Here is a 22,020-nt window from a genome sequence, read left to right as displayed (position 1 = left end):
AAAGAAAAAGGAGATGAGGAAAAGGCTTTGTGGAAGAAATAACTTTAATTTTTTTTTTCATATTTTAACATTGAGTTGTGAGTGCAGACTTAAACCATTCGATACAGATTGTAAATCGAACATAAATGTAATTCATTATGTGACCATGAATTAATTATGAAATTGTACAGTTTCCAGTAAATAATGATGTAATTCAATGTATAGCAAAATAGTAATAATAATAAACTGCCTATCCAAAACACTCATGAACATAACTCACATCTATTGGCTTATACCAATAAAACCATATATCACCAGTATCAGCTGATGTTCACACTTTACTCCCTTTACAAAACTGCATTTTACTATACAAAAACTCCTGTAGATTCTTTAGTTTGCCATAAGAAAACATTCCTTATTTCCAGTTTTTAAAGGGATCCAATTTACACAGTTTGCCAACTGCCCCACGTGTAGTCAATCAGCTGAGACTGGAACTATGAGGCTAACATTGCTAAGAAATACTAGAACTCAATAGTCACCCAAAAAGCCCAAATGATTTCTGTAAAAATACATCACTAAAACTTCTTGCAACCTGTTCAAACCACATCCAGGTCTTCATTTAGGCCGTACAGAATTGTCAATGTGGTTAACAGCGCAGTATGACTTACTGTGAGCTATAATAGTGAACAAAACTGTCGGGTATTCACAAACCACCTCGAGTAGGTGATCATCTAGAGGTCTGGAATCAGTATATCTGACAATGACTGTCGCAAATACAGAGGATTCCAGATCTGTCCTGCTTTGTCAATGCCAGTCCTGGTGATGTCTGAAATGGCTGCCTGTAGTGGCGAAGTTTTGTAAGTCATACTGCTCTCTAATCCAAGACAATGAAGACCTGGATGCAGTTAATCGAGTTGATTTGCCAGTAAGTTTTTGCACAAACGAGTTAGGCTATTTGGGTGACTATTGAGTTGTAGTGTTAGTTAGCAATGCTAGCCTTGTAGCTCCAGTTCTAACCTAAAGGAGCAAAATTTGGACACCGAACATGTCTTGGCTGATTGACTACATCTAGGTGGACAATTGGACAATTCGTTTAATTAGACTTTTTCGGCAAACTATTACTTCTTTCAGTGAAGGTAATTTGTGATAAACATAAATGCCTTACGTAAATGTGCGAGATAGAACATAGAAGTTATAGTCATAATGGATTTTGTTTGAAAACATATGAACATAGCTAAAAAATAATTAATAAGCTCTACTATGTCTGCTTTAAAGTGCTTTACAAGGTATTTATGATGCATTATGCATGCAGGGTTCATTTGAAGTTTTCCTGAAGCATCATAACAAAGTTGGAGAACTGCAGAAGTTGCATTAACAGAAGAGATGAAGACTTTGGGAATCAGCTGAAGGATTCACCAGGTGTTCTGGGATTTTAAACACTGGCTGTGTGTTTGTGTGTGTGTTTGTTTCTCACACTGCTTTGTGTCCCGCTGAGAGTCTTATCTAAACTGTCACATGTCCTGTTTTCCTATCCCAGCATGCACTTCTCTGAACCCCACCACTCTCTCATCAGACAGGTACAGCCTTTCATCTTCAAAACTGCAGCCATATTTTTATCTCCCACCCCCATAATACACACACACACACACACACACACACACACACACACACACACACACACACACACACACACAGAAATAAGGTAACTGTTTGACTTTGTTTACCCGCTATTGTTTGTGCTGACATTTTTATTTGGTATGCCCTTCATTTATGGTAGGAATCAAGGACTTCAGACAGCCTTTGAAGCTCTTTTTTAAATCTACTACTTAATGTCTGTGGCTTATCCATAGCTGTGCTATGATGAATGCTGAAATTTAAGAAGTATAAAAGCATTAAACAAGCAAACAAATAAACAAAAAAACAGAAAATATAAAATTGTTTTAATATAGATCCAAACACAGAACCCTGAAGAGTTTGATATTTTCAACGCAACACAAAACAATAAAACACAACACAATATCCAGGGACACCCTGGAATTGGGTGTCATATAAATTCAGTATGATACCATTGGTATATAAAATAACAACATCTTTTCACAGAAGCCATACGGTGCGATTTCCGCCTCTTTTGGAGGGGCTCCCTCAGTTGATACATGCTTTCTGTCTTCAATAATGTTGATGGAATACATATGGAAATACACTTGGAAGCAAATGTTTATAAAAGTATTTTTATTGTCCTTAAATGTTATTTTTATACAGCTGTAGCTGCAGTTATGCTGTCTGTTTTAAGTGTGAATGTTTTCACAACAGGAAGTTCTCACCCCTTCCCTTTCACCCATATTTGCTCACTAGCAGCTCAACACAGAGTCACAATATTGAGAACCTACAGTATTGTAGTTCGCTTGAGTTGGGGGAAAGATTTTTATCTGAATGTTCATATATTCATCATTTTACACAGGTTGGCGAAGGTAGTGTCTGGAGTCTTGCCCAAGGACTGATATAGTTTAAGGTGCTTGCCCAGACAGGGGATTGAACACCTCTCTACAGCATAGAAGGCAGAAATGTTACCTACTACACTATACCAACCACATGACAATCATTTATATAGCAATCATCCGTCTCAATTTCCATTCTCCTGCTGTATTGGCCACTACAGGGCCTGCAGAAAGAGTCTTCCTAAATGCTGCTATTTATCATACAGCTGGCTGTGGTTCCAGTATAGTGTAACATCATGAAAATGGCAATTGTTTAATGTGGAAATATGCCAAAGGCGTTCTTTGGAACAAGCCATAGGAAAAACACTTTTGGTTCTCTACAGCAGTGTTTCCCATCAATGGTCCTTAAGGCTGACTGCCTTGCACACTTTGAGCTGGATAGTTGGATCAGCAGTGACTTCCATGACAAGGCTTACAAAACAATTGTAAAGAACCTTTCAACTGGGAATTTTCCTGAAATTATTCCGGAATACACTGCTAATCTGCTATACCTGTAGTGTATGGTCACTTACCATAACCAGTAGTTTTAAAATTTTTTTCCCTTACAGAAAACTCATTCACTCAAAGCACACTTAAAACAGGAGCCAATGGCCAGTTACAGCACTGGGCAAACAACGCTTCTATTCTTTTACTGTGTAGAGGGAAACATAGCATTTATTGTATACTGTAACTGTACACTACATACTATGCAGCAGATAGAGATCAAGTTGAGAAATAGAGTATTACTTTAAGAATCATCCATCAAAACCCTTGTGGTGCCATTATTTTTTACGAGTATATGCACCACGACCAAGACACAAACGCACAATTAAACTGAAGGCCATTCTCACACAAGGAAACTATTAACACTTTGACTGGCCATGCAAGGCTGTTTCACACACTTGATCCATGACCTTGTGAGAAAAGTCAGCATAACAGCCAAATACTCAACAGGTCCAATCACCAAAACCTGTGCTTCTGACGAATAACAGACCACCCCCAAAGTGTGAAATTAGCTAATCTTAGATGGAAACTGCTCCCACCTCTCAGGATTGTAGCCTTCCAGTTCCTCCAGGAAGATGTTGGTGTTGGAGTAAGGGCTATCTCTGCCAGGGATGATGAGAAATTTAAGAACGGTCCCCCGAGTGGACCCGAGAAACACTACTGTCCGGTTTCTGTGTGGTCCTGCCTCTGTGTCCACCACCATGGTGTTTAGCTGGTATCTGGAAGGAGGACAAAATAAATAAAAAGCTGAGTGTATCCTGAATTTTGGTTTCAGTCAAGAATTTTTATTTTGGTATTGTAATGGGGAGCGATGTAGCGGACGCATGTGCGGAGGTAAGCGACTTTTATTGAGGGCAAATCCAGGGTCGTGGTCAAAACAGTCCAAGGTCATAGAGCCAATACGAAGCGATCGTGGGACAGACATGACAGGATAAACCACTAAACAGGACAACACAGGGCTTAAATACACAGGGGCAATGAGAGACAGGTGAAAACAATCAGGGGCGGAGTTACAAAACCAAAACAAAAACTCACATGGTAAACCAAAACACGAACACATGGACAGGACTGGGAGGGGCCAATCGTGACAGGTATATCACTAATTATTGTTATTATTACTAACATGATTATTATATTCTCTCACTTGTATGCCATTGTTTTAAATCTATACTTATTGAAATTAATAAGTTGTTTACAAATAAAAATGACATTCAGTACTTTCTTTTGACATGCATACTTATGCACATAAATTTATTTATGGAACATATGTATGATTTTGCCTAAATGATTTTGCCTTGCTGCCCTGCTAGATCTGCCCTGGTGAATTGTAAGTGCTACTAATATGAAATCAGCCATGAAGTTAATCAGCCATGAAGCTGAAGATTGTGCAAACTCACAGTGCTGAAATGCTTAGCAGATAAAAGAACCCCAATCCTGAGTTCCAAACTGGCCTCACAACTCTTTTGAATGAATAGATACAAGTTCCCACAGACACAGTCCAAAATCGTCTTCAAAGATTTCCCTGTAGAGTGGTGGCTGTTATAGCCCCAAAGGGGAGGAGGGACAACTCCATATTAATGCCCATTATTTGGAACTGGACGTCCAGTGAGCTCATATAGGTGTGATGGTCAGATACTTTCAGCCATCTAGTTTATTAACACAAGGCACATATTCAGGCACTGCTTATGTTTGCTGTGTTAAAAATGTATTTGTGTATTGGTTATTTCACTATATTATGACTAGTATAGCACAGCAAAGATAGACTAGATAGACTAGAAATCCTTGTAGGGGTAACAGGAACAGCTCTTTCCTGGTTCAGGTCCTACCTCACCGATCGATATCAGTTTGTTAATGTAAAGGGTGAATCATCTGTTCGTGCAAAAGTAATTTATGGTGTTCCACAAGGCTCTGTTTTAGGACCAATATTATTTACAATATATATGCTACCACTAGGCACCATTATCAGTAAACACGGCATAAATTTCCACTGTTATGCAGATGACACCCAGTTATATATATCAAGTAAACCGGATGATAAAATTAAACTTGGCAAGATTGAGGACTGTATAAAAGACATAAAAGATTGGATGTCAAATAATTTTCTGTTACTTAACTCAGATAAAACAGAGGTCCTGCTTCTTGGTCCAAAATTAGCCAGACACAGACTGTCTAACTCAACACTAAAACTTAACAATCTCTCAGTTTCATCAAGCCTATCTGTTAAAAATCTTGGTTTCATGATAGACGCTGATCTCTCCTTCGACACACATATATCTAATATCACTAGAACAGCCTTCCTGCATCTTCACAATATCGCTAAATTAAGAAATTAATTATCTCTACAGGATGCAGAAAAGCTAGTTCATGCATTTATCACTTCAGGGCTAGATTATTGTAATGCCCTGCTGTCTGGATGTCACAGCAAAAGCCTTAACAAGCTTCAGCTGGTCCTCACAAGAACTAGGAAGTTTGACCATATTAGTCCAGTTTTATCAGCCCTGCACTGGTTACCAGTTAAATTTCGCAATGATTATAAAATTCTATTACTGACTTATAAAGCTCTAAACGGGCTCGCCCCTCAGTACCTGAGTGAGCTCCTCTCCCACTATGAACCATCACGCCTACTTAGATCATAAGGTGCTGGCTTACTACTGGTACCTAGAATAAATAAAGCTACATCAGGGGGGAGAGCTTTCTCATACAAAGCCCCCCAGCTCTGGAATAATCTTCCTGCCAATGTTCGGGAATCAGACACAGCCCCAATCTTTAAGTCTAGGCTAAAAACTTATTTGTACAGTCAAGCATTTGGTGACTAGTCTTCCCTGTCAGGTCTAGACCTGCTGGAGTCTACACTGCTCTGTTTTACTGTAATCTGTGGTCAGCCACTCTTTACAGTACTAACTCTGTTTTTTCTTCTCCTCTCTCTGCCGAGCTGATCAGCTGCCCATCCTGTGCGCCTGATGCTGTTGCCTCTACTGCCTTGATTGGTGCCGCTGCTCACCAGCCTTCTGGACCGGTTTGACCACCACTGAGCTTCTTGCTGTACAGCGCTGTGCAGTCCTCACCCTCAGATCTCTCTCTTTCTTTTCCCACTTTACTATAATACTTCAAACTAATAATGTTTGCTGTCCGGTGTCGACCATAGGAGGATGGGTTCCCCTTCTGAGTCTTGGTTCCTCTCAAGGTTTCTTCCTCTTTTAGGGAGTTTTTCCTTGCCACCGTCGCCGCTGGCTTGCTCATGGGGGCTCGGACCCGGATTTTCTTTCTTCTTTTCTCTTCTCTCTGTAATACTGATTGTTCTGTAAAGCTGCTTTGTGACAACACCTGTTGTAAAAAGCGCTATATAAATAAATTTTGCTTGCTTGCTTGCTTGCAAAATGACAGCAAGACTTGTACTATATACCTACCCAACATATTTTAGCATAGCTTGTATGTATATCCACCTACTCCACCTGCAGTAGTTTAGGGCCACCTATTAACGCTGAAGCCCAGCATACATTTTTAATGTGACACAATGGAAGCCAATCAGAACTGAGGACATTTACATATATCAGAATTATACAAAATTAAAAAATTAGCCTGTTTAATCCAAAAGGATAAAGAGGGGCTGGGAAATGGTAAAAATGGTAAAACGTTGAATTTGAATGTGCATATATGTCATAAAATGAAATACAAAAACAAAGCAGGATATGAGTCCTTTAACATCTTAGCAATGATATGAAAGTTAGAAAACTGCAAAACTGTGCATTTTTAAAGAAGAAAAAATGATATAGGCTATAACACAGATGAACTAGTGGACTGACTTGTGCATTATGGCATTACATAAAGCTAATTACTGAGCTTTTATGCAGGGCTGGAGACTCACAGGGAGAATCAAAGGGCAGTGTAAGCTTGCATTTATCCAAGTTACAGTGTCAGAAAATGAAAATGTAAAAATGGAAATAAAAGATCATTTTTAGGTCATGAAGATACAAAAAAGCATGCTTTTACAGAGGTGCCCTGTAAATAAGGCAGATGGGAGAGCATCAGTAGTTTCCAAAATATCTACAGAATACAGGCCACTTTAATGTATTAAAATTTATTGATAAAATAGGATCATGACCATGACCAATCTTATTAAAACACCCTGTACACCAACTCAGCTGTGAGGAACACTAGTCACAGTTTGAAAAGCTCTGTTAATGATTCTAGTAAACATGATGTTGAATAGCACTAATATAATATTACTTACAACACTTCCAATGAGTACAACAATGCATTATTTAACATCTAAGTGCATCACGCAGTTAATACAGGAAATATCAAGTCACTACTACAGCAGCCCTATAGCTACATTCACAAAGGAATTTTAATACAATTACTATCATGAATTATTCCTCCAGAATTATGCTGATGAGTTTGGGTTTTGAGTTGAGCTAGAATTAGAGCTACACACTATTGCTAGCATGCTTGTACTTAGTAGCCTACAGATCATTGGCACTGCTAGCAGTCAGGATTGGCTGACGTGACGGAGATTGTAGTGAGTGGACATAAAAGGACAGAAACATGAAAATCTTATAAAATTGTGAAAACTGTTGAGGACGTGGGATTTAATGTTGCACTACAGTATACTGGATAACGGGACAAATAACACAGTAAATAGTAGTTTTAGGCTGGAATGCCCCTTTAAGAATGAATTCACAATTTATAAACATCTAAATCAAACTTGAGAGTGTCTTATAAAGGCATTACATTGACATTCATTGGACGTGCTGTCAAGCATCTTATTTTCCAAATTTCTGCCCTAAAAGCATTTCAATTGAAATTGGCTTCATAAGCATTTTTTCCATTTGAGAAAAAAACATTTGCTGCTACTTTCCTCCAGACTCAAAGGCTGCAGGTAAATAGCTGTCAAAATTGCTCTAGGCAGCACTTTTACAGCTTTGATTAATAATTTCTTCTGGGCACTTACATTGTTAGTCAGGCTAGATGGATGAAGGGCTTCATCATGCTTGCATTAACAAGACAAGACTCAACTGGGCCCTGAAGCATCTTATACATAATAACATTTCAAACTTTATGCACAAATATGACACTTACATTTTCTACGTACATTTATTCAATTGGCAGATGATTTTTATCAAAAGTGACTTACAGATAGATTCATAACTATGTTTCCATTTCAGCAATAGTGCAACAGTTATAGGGGGTCTAAGAGTAACTGTGCTGGATAAGAAGCTACAAGGTACTATAAGAGCAGACAGATATGGTACAAAACAGAATTCAACAATATACCATGAGTATACCAAGAGTATGCTCTAATATTGCACAGTGCAGTATGCTGATGGCGTTGACAGAGAAAACGCAGTTCCGTGCCTCGTAGCATTATGCCACCATGCAGTGATGGGAACATTGCCATGGTGACAGTGTTATATGATCATCAGAGGAGAGTTTACCAGCGCTGACTTTTTTATTTAAGGTAGAAAAAGTCAGTTTAATGTTTAATCTTTGTTGTATAATGCTGAGTGCGCCTGGACTTCAACAATGAGAGATTTGGCTTCCATGTCTCCCAAAAAAAACATCAGCATTCAATTTATTTCACCACCATGCTTGAGAGCAAAAGTTCGGAAAATTGAACTCTTGACAAAGTGTACCACTGACCACTGCTCAAATAATATGTTGCCACTGCCAGTGGCAGAATTTTCCGTTGCTGCTCTATTGAAAATAATGGAATATCTGTTTTGCCAGTTCCCACCATAATGTAAACACAGTGCTAATGTTGCACAATAAAGACCAAAGCAATGAGAAACCACATGAGTGTGGGATCAAATGTTCATGGAAGCAACTGTAAGGCTGAAAGAGATTCAGTAAGATGAATGGAGCTCCAATGCTTGTTCCACATTTAAGAAGAACAAAGAACCACATTTAAGAAGTGTTTGGAATATGGTTGTCATTAGCGACTACATCTGATGATTATCAAATGCTTTTTTCAAAGATTGACTAAACTGGAAAGAAAGTCACCACGCATAACCTTAAAAAGATCCAAAAATACTTAAGTCGATTAAAAAAAAGAGAAAGAGATAAGCCTTTTAAAAACTTCATTAAAATTATTAAAAAGTTTGTAAAAGTTTGAACATCTCTGGTCCAATTAAATGCTTTTTTTTATTTTCTAAGTGAAAATAAGTTAACAAATAAATGTTCAACAAAACATTTTATTGAACCGGGGCACAAATTTTTGCATAAGACTAAATTGGTGAGCCTACCAGTCTACCGCAATTTATTGAGAAGATACATTTTAACTGATAATTTATTATGAATGATTGAAGTGACAGTGAAATAGTTGTGACATTAGTTTAGAGTAGTAAGCCATGTACTGATGGCAGCTCCAACCACAAGAGTTAATACAGAGACAGAATGCTGAAAAGTAGAGCTTGTTTTTGTTTTATTGGCACTGCACTTGCCTACCTGACCATTGTTTTGACTATCCAGGGTCTGTGTCCCAGCAAAGGAACAGCCTCGTCCATGAGAGGGTGCGTCTTTATGAAATTTAACACCTCGTCTGGGAAAGCCGTGGAGGAGCTGAACCTGGAGCCCTGACCAGCACAACCACCAGGCCTACATACACACAAAACAAAAACACAGGAAAAATCACTGCCACACTCACAGTTCAGTATGACTATAATACAGGAAGACTGATTTTACAGAGAACACAGCAAAGATTTTTTCATTCGTTATTCATAAAAGTAAATGAAATACCTCAAACCTGAACCCATTTTATTTGGGTACTGATTCTACTGCATGATGAAAAGCAAGTCATCTTGTATTAATTATGTTTTAGCACTGTCAAGTATTAGACCAAGGGCAGGGATGTTACAAAACAGCATCTCTGCGCAAGTTTAAAAGTACAAAATTTGGCCTTGCTCTACATTCACTGCTCTGCAGCTGCATATGAAAACTGAAATGGTCCCATTACCATGCCCACAAAAGACCCTTGACATCAGGTAAACATAAGATGAATCCAGAAGAGAAAATAGTCAACCTGAAGTCATTTTTTAAAAAAGTTATTAGTTCTTGTCCCTGAACACATCAAGCACAAATTAGCACATCATATCTTTTAAAAGACAAATGAGAAAAAGGAGCCCTAGCCAATAACATCAGCTCCCCCTGCCATTTGGTATCGCTTTGTACAACAAAGCATGTTCTGTATAACAAACTATACTTCACTTATATAATAATCATTTTGTAACAATTGAATTTGTGTATTTAAAGATAGGAAATGTTTTAATCTCAGCATTCCAATCAAGCCAGTCTCATTAGCTCTGCTGTCATTTAGCTGTCTGTTTTATTCACTTTAAATATATTTTACTGGTTAATGCTGGTATCGTTATCTGTTTCCCTTTATAAAGATTTTTTATTTTTAAAGATTTTTTTTGTGTTCCATATTCCAAAATAACAAAAGTTGCCAGATACAGCAAAAAATCCCTAGCCCAAACTTTGCTTAAAAGCCATTAATAAGAAGCTTATACTTATATTCCTGCATGACATCATTCTCAAACTAGCTCTTGGCCAAAAAAACTCAAACTTGGACAAAAAAAAATTAACCTGGCAACCCTGTTGGTGGGTGCATGCGCTGTACCAAACACTCCACAGCATAACCAACAAATAGTCAAAGCACTCGACTCTGCATAAGCACCTCTTTTCATTTATATTTACATTTACAGCATTTAGCAGATGCTCTTATCCAGAGAGACTTACAAGAAGTGCTTTGTCTATCTAGAGAAAGCATCTTTGCTAGTTACCAATAGGTTAGAGAGAAAGCTAGTCCTGCGCTCAGGTACTGCTAGAAACTAAAGTCACTGTAGATACCCAGAAAAAAGGAACAGAGTTGAACACAGAACTCTGTGCAATACAATGCAATACAGTGCAATACAATACAATGCAATACACTAAAATACACAGTGCAATACAATAAAATATAATATATAAGTACATTCAGTATATTGCAATCAATACTTCATTCAATGCTCAACACTCTTCTGTAGGTGTGCATGCTCTGCCTCGATCATAACTTTTGTTTGTTTCACATGAAGTCCCACAGCCTGTAAATCTCACATGTAGATTGAAAGAAAATACTGATAGAGATCTTAAGAAATATCACATTGATCCAAAGGGTGGGGATATTCATTTTATAAGGTGGATGGTTTTTGTCTTTGCTTTTGAGAATGACATCTGCTCATGTTCATGCTGACTTTAAGTGCCCTATTCCAAGCATGCTAGTCATTGATTATATGAGTATTTAACATGGGAAAAGAAAAAGTATGTTGACTGGGCAGGGGTTAGGGGGGTAGGGGTCGCACAATTTCAGATTCTTTAAAGTCAGCAGTTGTGCTGAAAGTCAGGTTGATGTAGACTAATCACTGACGACATCATTAATAAAACCACAGGAGAAGGGAATGTTTTGCAACTAGATAGTTTAAAAATTATGGCTTTAAAAATGCACGACGAAGCCAAACCCCACAGGCCAGTAAAACAGGACCTGCATTATCTAACAAGATGGTATTGCTAGCTTTCACGAAATGCCTTGCCAAGATGCTTGCCTGTGGCAGATGTCCAGAGAGCCAGAGAAATTTAGAATGCCTTAACTAGAGCAGAGGTCCAGAGATCCAGAGAAATTTTGAGTAATATAACTGACTTCAAACTTTCTAGCATTATAGGGTGTTATGCCCCCTCTCCAACCACACATAACTTTTTATTGTAGTCTTTAGAAACCAGAAATAACTACATTAAATATCTGATCTTTAAAGCATTATAGTTTGGTGGAGAAATAAAGCCAAGCTTCACAGGTCAGTAGAGGGTGACATGCACTTGCCAACAAGCCCTGGACTGCATTGCCTTTAAGGAACAGGAGATATGGATCCTGAAATCACCAGGCTCCTCACCTGTTGTCTTCTTTGTCAGTGTCATAATCACATGACCAGTGATTAGTCAGCATAAAGTTAAAAGTGTCAAGTAATGGACTAGTCTGTGCAACCCCTAGTCAGTGGTGGGGGTTGTGCGCCAGCTAATAACTACATGTCTAAGTGACCAAAATAAAAAAAAGGCAAATCAAATATGGGGTATAGATGTAAAGCTCTACATTCCAGAAAGACTCAGGAGAGACACATTTACAGCAGGAAATCTGATGATTTATCTTCCCACAAGCATACAGCACATCCCTAAAATACAGCTGGTACAAACCTTCCTGTGTTAGTCGACAGCCTTTTATATCAAGCAGCAGTGTGTACAAAATTTTTTATGCTGCCTGCCATCACATAGAAGCATGTAATAAAAATTTGTTTAGTGTGGTATGATGACTGGTTGGTGGCTAAATGAACTCCTGACACCAGGCCTGTTCTTACTACTACCTTTATAATAACTGCTGTAAATACACTGTTTTCTAAAAACAAAGTGTATTAAAATGTCTGTGCTGGTTTACCTGGGCTTAGGTACCAGTTCGTCAGGCACAGGGGTCCAGATGGATTCCGGAGACTTCTGTTCCTTGAACCTGCCCTCGAACACACGTGCCAGCTGCTGCATGTCGAAGGCACACACTGCCGAGCCGGGGATGCTGCGAAACAGCAAACAACAACAACAGCTGTGGTCAAGCCATCTGATCGACACCTTACACACACTGCCGTAACGCGCTGTCACAACAGCTGCAGGAAAAAAAAAAATCCCAGCAGGATTTTGCTGAGTTTTTTTCACTGTCTGACAGATGAGTCAACGATTAGGCCTCGGGCAAAACTCATTATACTGTGTTGTATTGCAAATGTTAGGTTGTGTTATGTTAGGTGAGTGAAACTTTGGGCTGGGAAACAATTGGCAGCAGTATAATATCAAGTATTATCAAGTATTATTCACAATGTATTCGACATAAAGCCAGTAAGTGTTCTGTATACATATAGATTAAATTTACTGACAGTTAAATCAAATTTACACAACTTTTCTCTCAGCGCAAATGTAGTTGAACAGCCATATTTGGTGTCTTTCCATAGCTTCTTTAGTTTTACACTGGAGCTGCATGGCTAATGTAGCTAAATAACAGAAGTTTATTAGCACTGAGCAGACTGCACACTTAAATAGTAAAACTCGTGGCTTTAACTTAATGTTATTTTCTGAAATTGCATGATGTACTGTTATCTACCAAACTTTGAATGAAAAGTAATTGTTTTTCCAGCAGATATTTCTGATATTACATAATATAATAATTGCATAAGAAAGGGAAAATCAAAGGAAAGTAAGTGAAAAAACAGGAGGAGCTCAAAAAATTATAAAAAAAATTTAAAAGATCAAAAGATGTTTCTGTCCATGCTTCCACTGTGAGATGACTATTCAGCGCTATCAGTCTGAACGGATGTGTAGCTGTCAAGAAACGATTACTAAGAAAAGAAAATAGGCACTTGCAAATCAGGCAAAGAAGTGCTGGTGTTTTCAAAACAAAGGACTGACCACCCCAGAGTCCAGACCTCAATATATTTGGGATTACTTGAATTGTGAGAAGAGAAAATACAACCAATGTCTGAACGTTGGAGGTGTGGAAAAATCTCCCTGCAGATTTCTGAAAAACTAAAAGCAAAAACAGAAGCTGTAATAAAAGCAATGTGTGGACACATTTAATACAGAAACATTTATATTATATTCCATATTTGAGGCTTCTGTGTAATTTTTCAGTTGCTTTTATTCCTGATGCTGGAAAACTCACATTTATGGCTATTTATTACTGTAAATCAAATAACTGATCTCTGACTTTTGATATACTGATATACAAAACTGACAGTCTTCTTCTTTCGGGTGCTCCCTTTAGGGATCGCCAGAGCGGATCATCAGCCTCCATCTTGCCCTATCCACTGCCTCCTCTAGTTTTACACCAACCATCTCCATGTCCACCTTCACTACATCCATAAACCTTCTCTGAGGTTTACCTCGTCTTGTAAACCTTCCCTTTCACTCTTGCTGCTATCCTTCTGTCACACATCAGCCCTGACACTCGTCTCCACCCACTCCATCCTGCCTGCACCCTCTTCTTCACCTCTTTTCTACATTGTCCATTGCTCTGGATGGTTGACCCAAGATATTTGAAGTTATCCACCTTTATGACCTCTACTCCTTGCACCTTTCCACCTGCCTCCCTCTCATTCACACACATGTATTCAGTCTTGTCTCTACTGACCTTCATTCCTCTCCTCTCCAGTGCAAACCTCCACCTCTCCAGATTCTCTTCCACCTGCTCTCTACTCTCACCACAGATTACAATGTCATCTGCAAACATCATGGTCCATGAAGCCTCCTGCCTGACCTTATCTGTCAACCTTTCCATCACCATTGCAAACAAGAAGGGGCTCAAAGCTGATCCCTGATGTAACCCTACCTTCACCTTGAAACCATTTGTCACTCCAACTGCACACCTCACTGCTGTCTTACTATCCTCATACATGTCCTGCACCACCCTAACATACTTTTCAGCTACACCTGACTTCCTCATACAGTTCCTGTACCACAGTTCCTCTCTTGGCACCCTATCATATGCCTTCTCTAGATCCACAAAGACACAATGTAGCTCCTTCTGACCTTCTCTGTACTTCTCTACCAACACTCTCAATGCAAAAAATTCATCTGTGCTACTCTTTCTGGGCATGAAACCAAACTGCTGCTCACTGATCTGAACCTCTTGCCTTAGCCTTGCTTCAACAACTCTTTCCCATACCTTCATGGTGTGGCTCATCAAATTTATACCTCTGTAGTTACTGCAGCTCTGCACATCACCCTTGTTCTTAAAAATGGGGACCAGTACACTGCTTCTCCACTCATCAGGCATCCTCTCACTCTCCAGGATTTTGTTAAACAACCTGGTTAAAAATTTCCACTGCCTTCTCTCCTAAACATCTCCATACCTCCACAGGTATGTCATCTGTGGACCAACTGCCTTTCCATTCTTCATCCATTTTTAAAGCTGCCATCACTTCCACCTTACTAATTCTCTACACTTCCTGATCCACTATCTCTCCCCCCGTTGTCCTCCTCTCTCTCTCGTTTTCCTCATTCATTAGTTCTTCAAAGTACTCCTTCCATCTACTCAACACTCTCTGTTCACTCACTAGTACATTTCACTCTCTATCCTTTATCAGCCTAACCTGCTGTACATCCTTTCCAGCTCTATCTGTGTTTAGCCAAATGATACAAGTCCTTTACTCCTTCGTTACTGTCCAGCCTCTCATACAGTCATCATAGGCCTGAGCCTTTGCCTTTGCCACCATTCTTTTCGCTATGCGACTAGCGTCACGGTACTCCTGCCTACTTCCTTCATCTCTCTGGTTATCCCACTTTTTCTTAGCTGCCTTCTTCTTCTGAATACTCTCCTGGACTTCCTCATTCCACCACCAACTTTCCTTGTCTTCTTTCCTCTGACCAGACGAAACACCCAACCCATTTTTGCCAGTTTCTCTCATCACCTTAGCTGTAGTTTCCCAGTCCTCAGGTAGCTCCTCACTGCCCCCAAGGGCCTGTTGCAATTTTTCCCTGAACTGCCTGCAACCATCCTCCTCCTTCAGCTTCCACCATCTAATCTTTGGCTCTGTCTTCACTCTCTTCCTCTTCTTGGTTTCTAATGTCATTCTACAGACAACCACCCTATGCTGCCTTGCTACACTTTCCCCTGGTACCACTTTACAATCTCCAATCTCCTTTAGGTGGCATCTCCTGCTAAGGATATAATCCACCTGTGTGCACCTCCCTCCACTCTTGTATGTCACCCTGTGTTCTTCCCTCTTCTGAAAATATGTGAAAAAAATGTGTTCACCACAGCCATTTCCATTCTCTATTGGCATTCTCTATTCTCTTCCATTGCTAAATCTACAACCATCTCACCTTCCGCATTTCTGTCTTTCACACCATACATACCCAGCACCTCTTCATCCCCTCTGTTCCCTTCACCAACATGTCCATTGAAGTCTGCACCAATCACTAATCTCTCCTCTCTAGGGACACCATCTACCACTTCATCCATCTTACTCCGAAATTCCTCTTTCTCCTCTAACTGACAACCAACCTGTGGTGCAAATGAACTGACCACATTCAAAATTACACCATCAACCTCCAACTTCAGGCTCATGATCCTGTCTGACACTCTCTTTACATCCAGAACACTTTTCACAAGATGTTCCTTTAGGATTATCCCTACTCCATTTCTCTTCCTCTCTACACCATGATAGAACAGTTTGAATCCACCTCCAATGTTCCTGGCCTTGCTTCCTTTCCATCTGGTCTCCTGGACACACAGAATATCTACCTTCCTTCTCTCCATCATGTCTGCAAGCTCTCTGCCTTTACCAGTCATTGTCCCTATGTTCAGAGTCCCTACTCTAACCTCCAAAGTCCTGCCTTTCCTTCTCTCTCGCTGCCTTCTAACCTGCCTTCCTCCTCTCCTCTTTGATGGTCTTCTACCTACAGTAGTCCAATTTCCACCGTCACCCTGCTGGTCAACAGCACCGGAGGCGGTCGTTGTTAACCCGGGCCTCAACTGATCCGGTATGGCAATCATATTTGTGATCCGCTGATAGTTTTGGCACAAGTTTTACGCCGGATGCTCTTCCTGACGCATTTATCTGGGCTTGGGACCGGAAGTACACAAAGTACACCCCTAATGGCTGGTTTACAAAATATACAAAACTGACAGTAACAAACCATTGAAAATACTGGTTAAAATGATTAGTATTAATAAACAAATCAAGTAATAAAAAGTACCAGGCTAGTTAGTTTACTCTGAGACGTTTTCTGAATTATTCAAATGACTATGATTTTAAGGACAGATTTTGGGTGATAATACTTTGGAGAGCTGTGTGTGATAGAGCCTAGAGGCTTGATTTAAGGTCCAGGTGTTCGCCATGTGGACCAGACCAGACCAGACCACCCCCGACAGAGCTCTGTCAACTACACGCCAACACACAGCCCCAGCAGGGCCAGAGACTGCCCCAGGGAATTCTCGACCTAATTTGCAACTCCTCTCCCATTTCACTCCAGACCACCTTAAAGCTCATAGACTGAGCTGAATCCAAATCAGGCAGTTAATATACATGTACTGTTTATCATTCTATCTCACTGAGCCTGAACTGGAGGGTATAGAGTTAACCCTTAAAATCTCCACAATGTAAAAACAATAGGAGGCTGCCTTAAGCAGAAATTAAGACATAGATGCTCATTCTGTAACTCACTACTAGAAGGTAAATGAAATCAATTTTAAGGCAGGCCACTAACCAAGTTATTACATAAGTATGTAATTAATTATGTAGTTACAGTTAAAGAGTACAGCAAAATGACAGCAATAACTCTAACTCTAGTGCTCAAATGGGTCAAAAATGGAATATATAGCACAACAATAAAACTAATACAACCCTTTGTAATACTACAAAGGGTTGTAGGGCAGTAAGGACAACTGTGAGTGAAATGTTTTCATATTAGGCTTGGAGCATGCTGTAGTCACTGTAACATCACTTTCTATCATGCTGTCAACAAAAGCTCTGATTTTCTACCTGCCACCAGCAAGCCCAGTCACTCTTCTGCCAACACCAGACACATATCAGTCCCAGAGAGAGAGACACACAAAGGAATGAGAATACAGACATAAAGAATGCAACAGACAGGAGAACATGTCAGACCAGACAGAAAAAAGAGAGAAAAGTGAGGAAAAGGGAGGGTGGAAGTCTGAAGCTGGTCTTTTTCTGCACATTTGCTACAAGGCTAATGTAGTTAACAAGCAATAGAAGCTTATACTTCATCTATTGTGAAAACTGCATGCATAAATTCTCTCAAACTTGCCTCAAATCATGTCAATTTATAAAGTAATCTATCTAATCTGGATAAAAATACATTGCATAGCTAAAGGCAGTAGTAGCAGCCGCCCTGAACCTGGAATTGTGTCCATATTGTTGATAACAGTATGTCATGCAGTGTCAGAAAGCACATAAGCAAAACTACTATAAAGTCTTGGTCTTCACTCGGACTCGTGGCCAGGTCTTAGTCTTGACTTGGACTCTCCTCTAATGGTCTTGACCATAACATTCAGGCTACTCCTGCTTTTAGCTATACAGTATATTTTTGTCCATTTCTAGGGTACCAGCATGTCATTAAGTGTCAGAAACAAAGAAAGTGAGTGGAGTGGAGCAGCAGACATTTCCACTCCTAACTTAAAGTGTTCTGTAAACCTTCCACTCCAGCTCTGCTCCAGGTTTTCTATTTTTCTGCTCCTCACATGTTCCTCGCTCACACACCAGAGAAAACCCACTCCATGTCCGCCCCATAGGATTCATTCTTTTGATAATTTATGTCTTGTGTATGGTGTATGGACAAGACACTGCGCTCTTCATTTTATAATTTTTATAACGCATCGCCGTTATTAAAGGGGAAATTAGTTAAACATTCTGCCCTATACAGGTCGGTAGAGGTTTGAAACGTTGGTCCAATCAAAGGCCAGAAAACTGGTGAGGGTAAACAAATGCACATGCTTTTAACACAACCTTCTTTATCATCTGTGCAGGAAAGACAAGTGTGTCTATTTTCTAAAAAGAAACTTTGTTGCAATTGTTGAGAAATTACCCGTATAGATTTACTGAACAGCAGCACAAATACTGCGTATGAATGGCTGTAGCAGTCTTGCTGCCACATCACTTAGAGGTAGTCAGTGTGGAAAAAAGGGCCATGTGGCTCATGGGGTGGAGTAATATTGGAGCAACTTTGGAATGAAAGAGAGCACCAATGCCCCAACTTTCTAAAAAGCTGCTCTGCTCTCTGGGCAAAATCATGGTGCTCCACTCTCTGCTCCGCTCCTATTTCACACCACTCTCATACCCTAGTCAGAAAGCACATAAGCAGGGTTTTTACATTACTCCAAGCGGTTGAGGCAAATATGTGATGATGTAGACATGCAGTTGCACAATGCTAATTGCTGGGGTATAATTTTCAATGCTACTTTAGCTTGTAGTTCCAGTACAAAACTAAAGAAGGAAAATGGACAACAAACATGTCTTAGCTGAGGTAAAACTGCAAAGCTATGGTCACACCATACATGAGTAAATTAACCTGGCAAAAAAGCCCTTTTACTTGAATGGAAAAGGAAGCAAGGATGCAAAAACACAATTCACTTCTGGTTGTCATTAATTTTTCTTTGTTCCAAGCAGAATCTAAACCTGCGAAATGGACAACATGCTTCTCATTCAACACAATGTTGCTTCTCACTCTGAAAAAAAAAACTTGTTAGCTAGACATTAACTGACCTGCACATTCCCTCCAAAACCACATTGCATTAGGACCTCCACATGCCTATCACCCCAGCAAAGAAAATAGCGAGGCAACAGTCCAGTGGGACAGCAGCTTAAATTAGATTTTTCATCCAAACTATTCTTTTAAGTCTCTCCACAGTCAGAAGCTGTGCTCTGAGGTGATGGATGATTGGGACGAGGCTGTAATTAGGGCCTGTACCGAGTCAAACCCCAGCTGGAGCTTGGGGGCTGGGGAGATAGTGGCTTCTTGGCGCCTGTCACCTGACACTGGGCCTGCTGGGATGCCACCATTGGGCCAGAACTATGGCCAAGAAAGTCATCTGCCAAACGGCACTGCCCACAGGCAGACCAATGGTCGTGTCTCGAATCAGTCACAGTGACTGGTTCACTGCTCCCTATTAGATTCCATTCAGTGGCTGCACGGATTGAACCAATAAATGTCAAAGTCCGCATGACATTACGGAATCCCCTCATTGTGCTCTGTTTTGCTTAGCCGCCTCTTCATGCTGCTTTTCCTCTTATTTGGGCCAAATCAGTGAGCCAAAAGTGGACAGGAGAAGGGACAGAATTGAAACACAGCACAGGCCAAATAATAACTGATGGATTTTAAGGGACTGTCCCTGAGGACAGTCAATCAAAAACTCTTTAAAGAGTGTAGAAAAATGTAATGGCAGGGCAGGGTGTAGAGTACAGGAACAAGGCAGTGTGGGATAACGGAACTGGATGGAGGAGTAGAGATGCTCTTATTTGGAACAGTTCTGAAGACTGCTGCCTGTTGCCCTTATGGAGATGAGCAGTGCCAAAGATTTCATTGGCCACTCTACCAGTGACACACACAAGTACATAGAGTCCTAAAGGGATTTTCTTTATTTAATCAGTCATCAGCATCATTTTATCCATACTTATAGCGCATAACCGTACTTATTTAAAAAAACATAATATTTAACGTTTAGAAATTGAAGTAATCGCAAAATGGTTAGTATTAATTGTACTAATTACATACCTAATGACACAGTTCATTATTTATTTAATTAAAATAGTATAGATAGTGTTCATAAAATGTCATATTGTTGATATTCCGTCAGCATAATGTGCATGAGCAGTCAGCAGCTTCCAAAGCAAGATATAAAGAAAAGGTCAGCTCGATTGGAGATGTTGATCCATACTAAATCGATAGGTTATCTTTCGGTGTTGATTATGTGTTATTGCCTGTGATAACACCTATAATTACCTCGTAAATACTCCATCAGTGTACTTATCGGAGATAAAAGCATACAAATCATTAAAGTCATGCAATTATTTTGTCTGTGGAAGCATCAGCAGTATTCTGTCTGCACCATGAAATGAGTGCAATGTATCTGTGTTTGCTGACATTAGCTTAAGCTAACATGAGCTAATGTTCTGATGTTAACTGCATTGATTTCCTAGCTAAAGGAACGAGATTAGCGTTTAGGTTTAGGGTTAGATTGAATGGCATTCATTTAGAGTTGACTTTTGCAATCTGTTTATATCAAGAATGCCAAACTGTGAACAGTTCTCAACAGCTGAAAATCATCAATGCAAAACTAAAGATTTCTTGCTTCTGTCTACCTGTGACAAAATGATGAGAGCAAACTTTGGCCTGAATGTTTTTCCTGTTAAACATTTTTCCTTCACAAGCTCAGCTCCTCAGCCTCTTTCCCCTCATGGCATCGATAAGTCGGCATGCTATAAAACCTTACATCACTTTGGTTTTTTTTTTGTGTTCTTACTAAAGCCAACCAGTGGCTCCATGAGCACCGCTGTCATTGCGCTCAACATCACGTTAACTGGAGGTATGTCAACAGTATCTGAGTCAAACACTATTAATAGCAAACAGTAAAACTGCAGACGTCTAAGAGTTAAAACAGAGACAAATCAGGGTTTTTCAGCTGTTTGAGAAATCCTTTTTTGACAGAAGTGACTAGGCCCCACTGAACATCTCTGAGAATATCAGCAAAGGGCAAAGTCATGCACTGCAATTAGGTGGATACTCCAATCCTGCCGAAGCTTCAAGATTCTGTTATTTACTCAGCCAAGATCACACGGCCATGTTTGGATATGTTTCAAACCATCTCCAAAACTATGCTGTATTGGTTGTGTATACACAAGAGGTGTTCATAAGGAATTTTAGTTTTGGCCTTGTTATTAGCTGCAGGCACTGCGTTGTAGAAAAACAACCCCCCATTAAAATCTGCCAGGTTCCACACAGCTTCAGATAATGAGCCTTTCATTTCAGAAAAACCTTCAGTCTGAAGGACGGAACATGCAGTAAATGCAATGTTTAAAGGAAGCAAAACAACATGAAATGGTTGGTTTGTTGGTTGTTTGTATAGCAAGAATGCTAGCTAGCTATTGTACAGTACACAACTTTTAAAGTCTAAACAGATTATAAACACTGGGCATCTCACACTATCTGACTGTTTTTTGCAAATGTTTTGGGCAAATGTGGAGCTGCTGCTGTTTTCTCTGCAGTTTGTAGCAGCAGATAAGTGAGGATCGTGGATTTAAAATGTGATCAGTGGGGTCTTTTTTAGAGTTTTAAATGTACATAAACTCGATTGTGCTCGTACCTTAAACTCAGCTCCTTAAAAAGCTTCGCTCCAGACGTGAGTGACCTTTCACCATTTGTCTTTGTTTATTAGCTGTACTTTCTTCTTTTGCGCTTATTTTTCATCAGCTGGACAGGAGTCCGTTCAGATTGAGTTGTTGACCCGGTTACGCTCAGAGTCGGGTCAAAAAAATCAAACATGTTG

At 39.7% G+C, this 22,020-nt stretch overlaps 1 protein-coding gene across 2 annotated transcripts in view; it reads right to left on the bottom strand.

The window, feature by feature from the left end:
• The window catches only part of sema6ba (sema domain, transmembrane domain (TM), and cytoplasmic domain, (semaphorin) 6Ba), a 222,073-nt gene that overhangs the window by 30,585 nt on the left and 169,468 nt on the right, over nucleotides 1-22,020 (bottom strand). For both annotated transcript variants that reach the window (XM_017707447.2, XM_037531151.1), the window contains exons 11-13: nucleotides 12,412-12,543; nucleotides 9,402-9,551; nucleotides 3,497-3,676 (exon numbers count right to left, since the gene is read on the bottom strand). In XM_017707447.2, coding sequence (XP_017562936.1) covers nucleotides 3,497-3,676; nucleotides 9,402-9,551; nucleotides 12,412-12,543 — 462 coding nt within the window. The remainder of the gene's footprint in view (nucleotides 1-3,496; nucleotides 3,677-9,401; nucleotides 9,552-12,411; nucleotides 12,544-22,020) is intronic.

The sequence above is a fragment of the Pygocentrus nattereri genome, chromosome 19 (genome assembly GCF_015220715.1).
Source record: "Pygocentrus nattereri isolate fPygNat1 chromosome 19, fPygNat1.pri, whole genome shotgun sequence".
Classification (NCBI taxonomy): Eukaryota; Metazoa; Chordata; class Actinopteri; order Characiformes; family Serrasalmidae; genus Pygocentrus; species Pygocentrus nattereri.
Note: the sequence above shows the minus strand (reverse complement) of the source record. Positions and strands in the feature narration are given on the sequence as shown.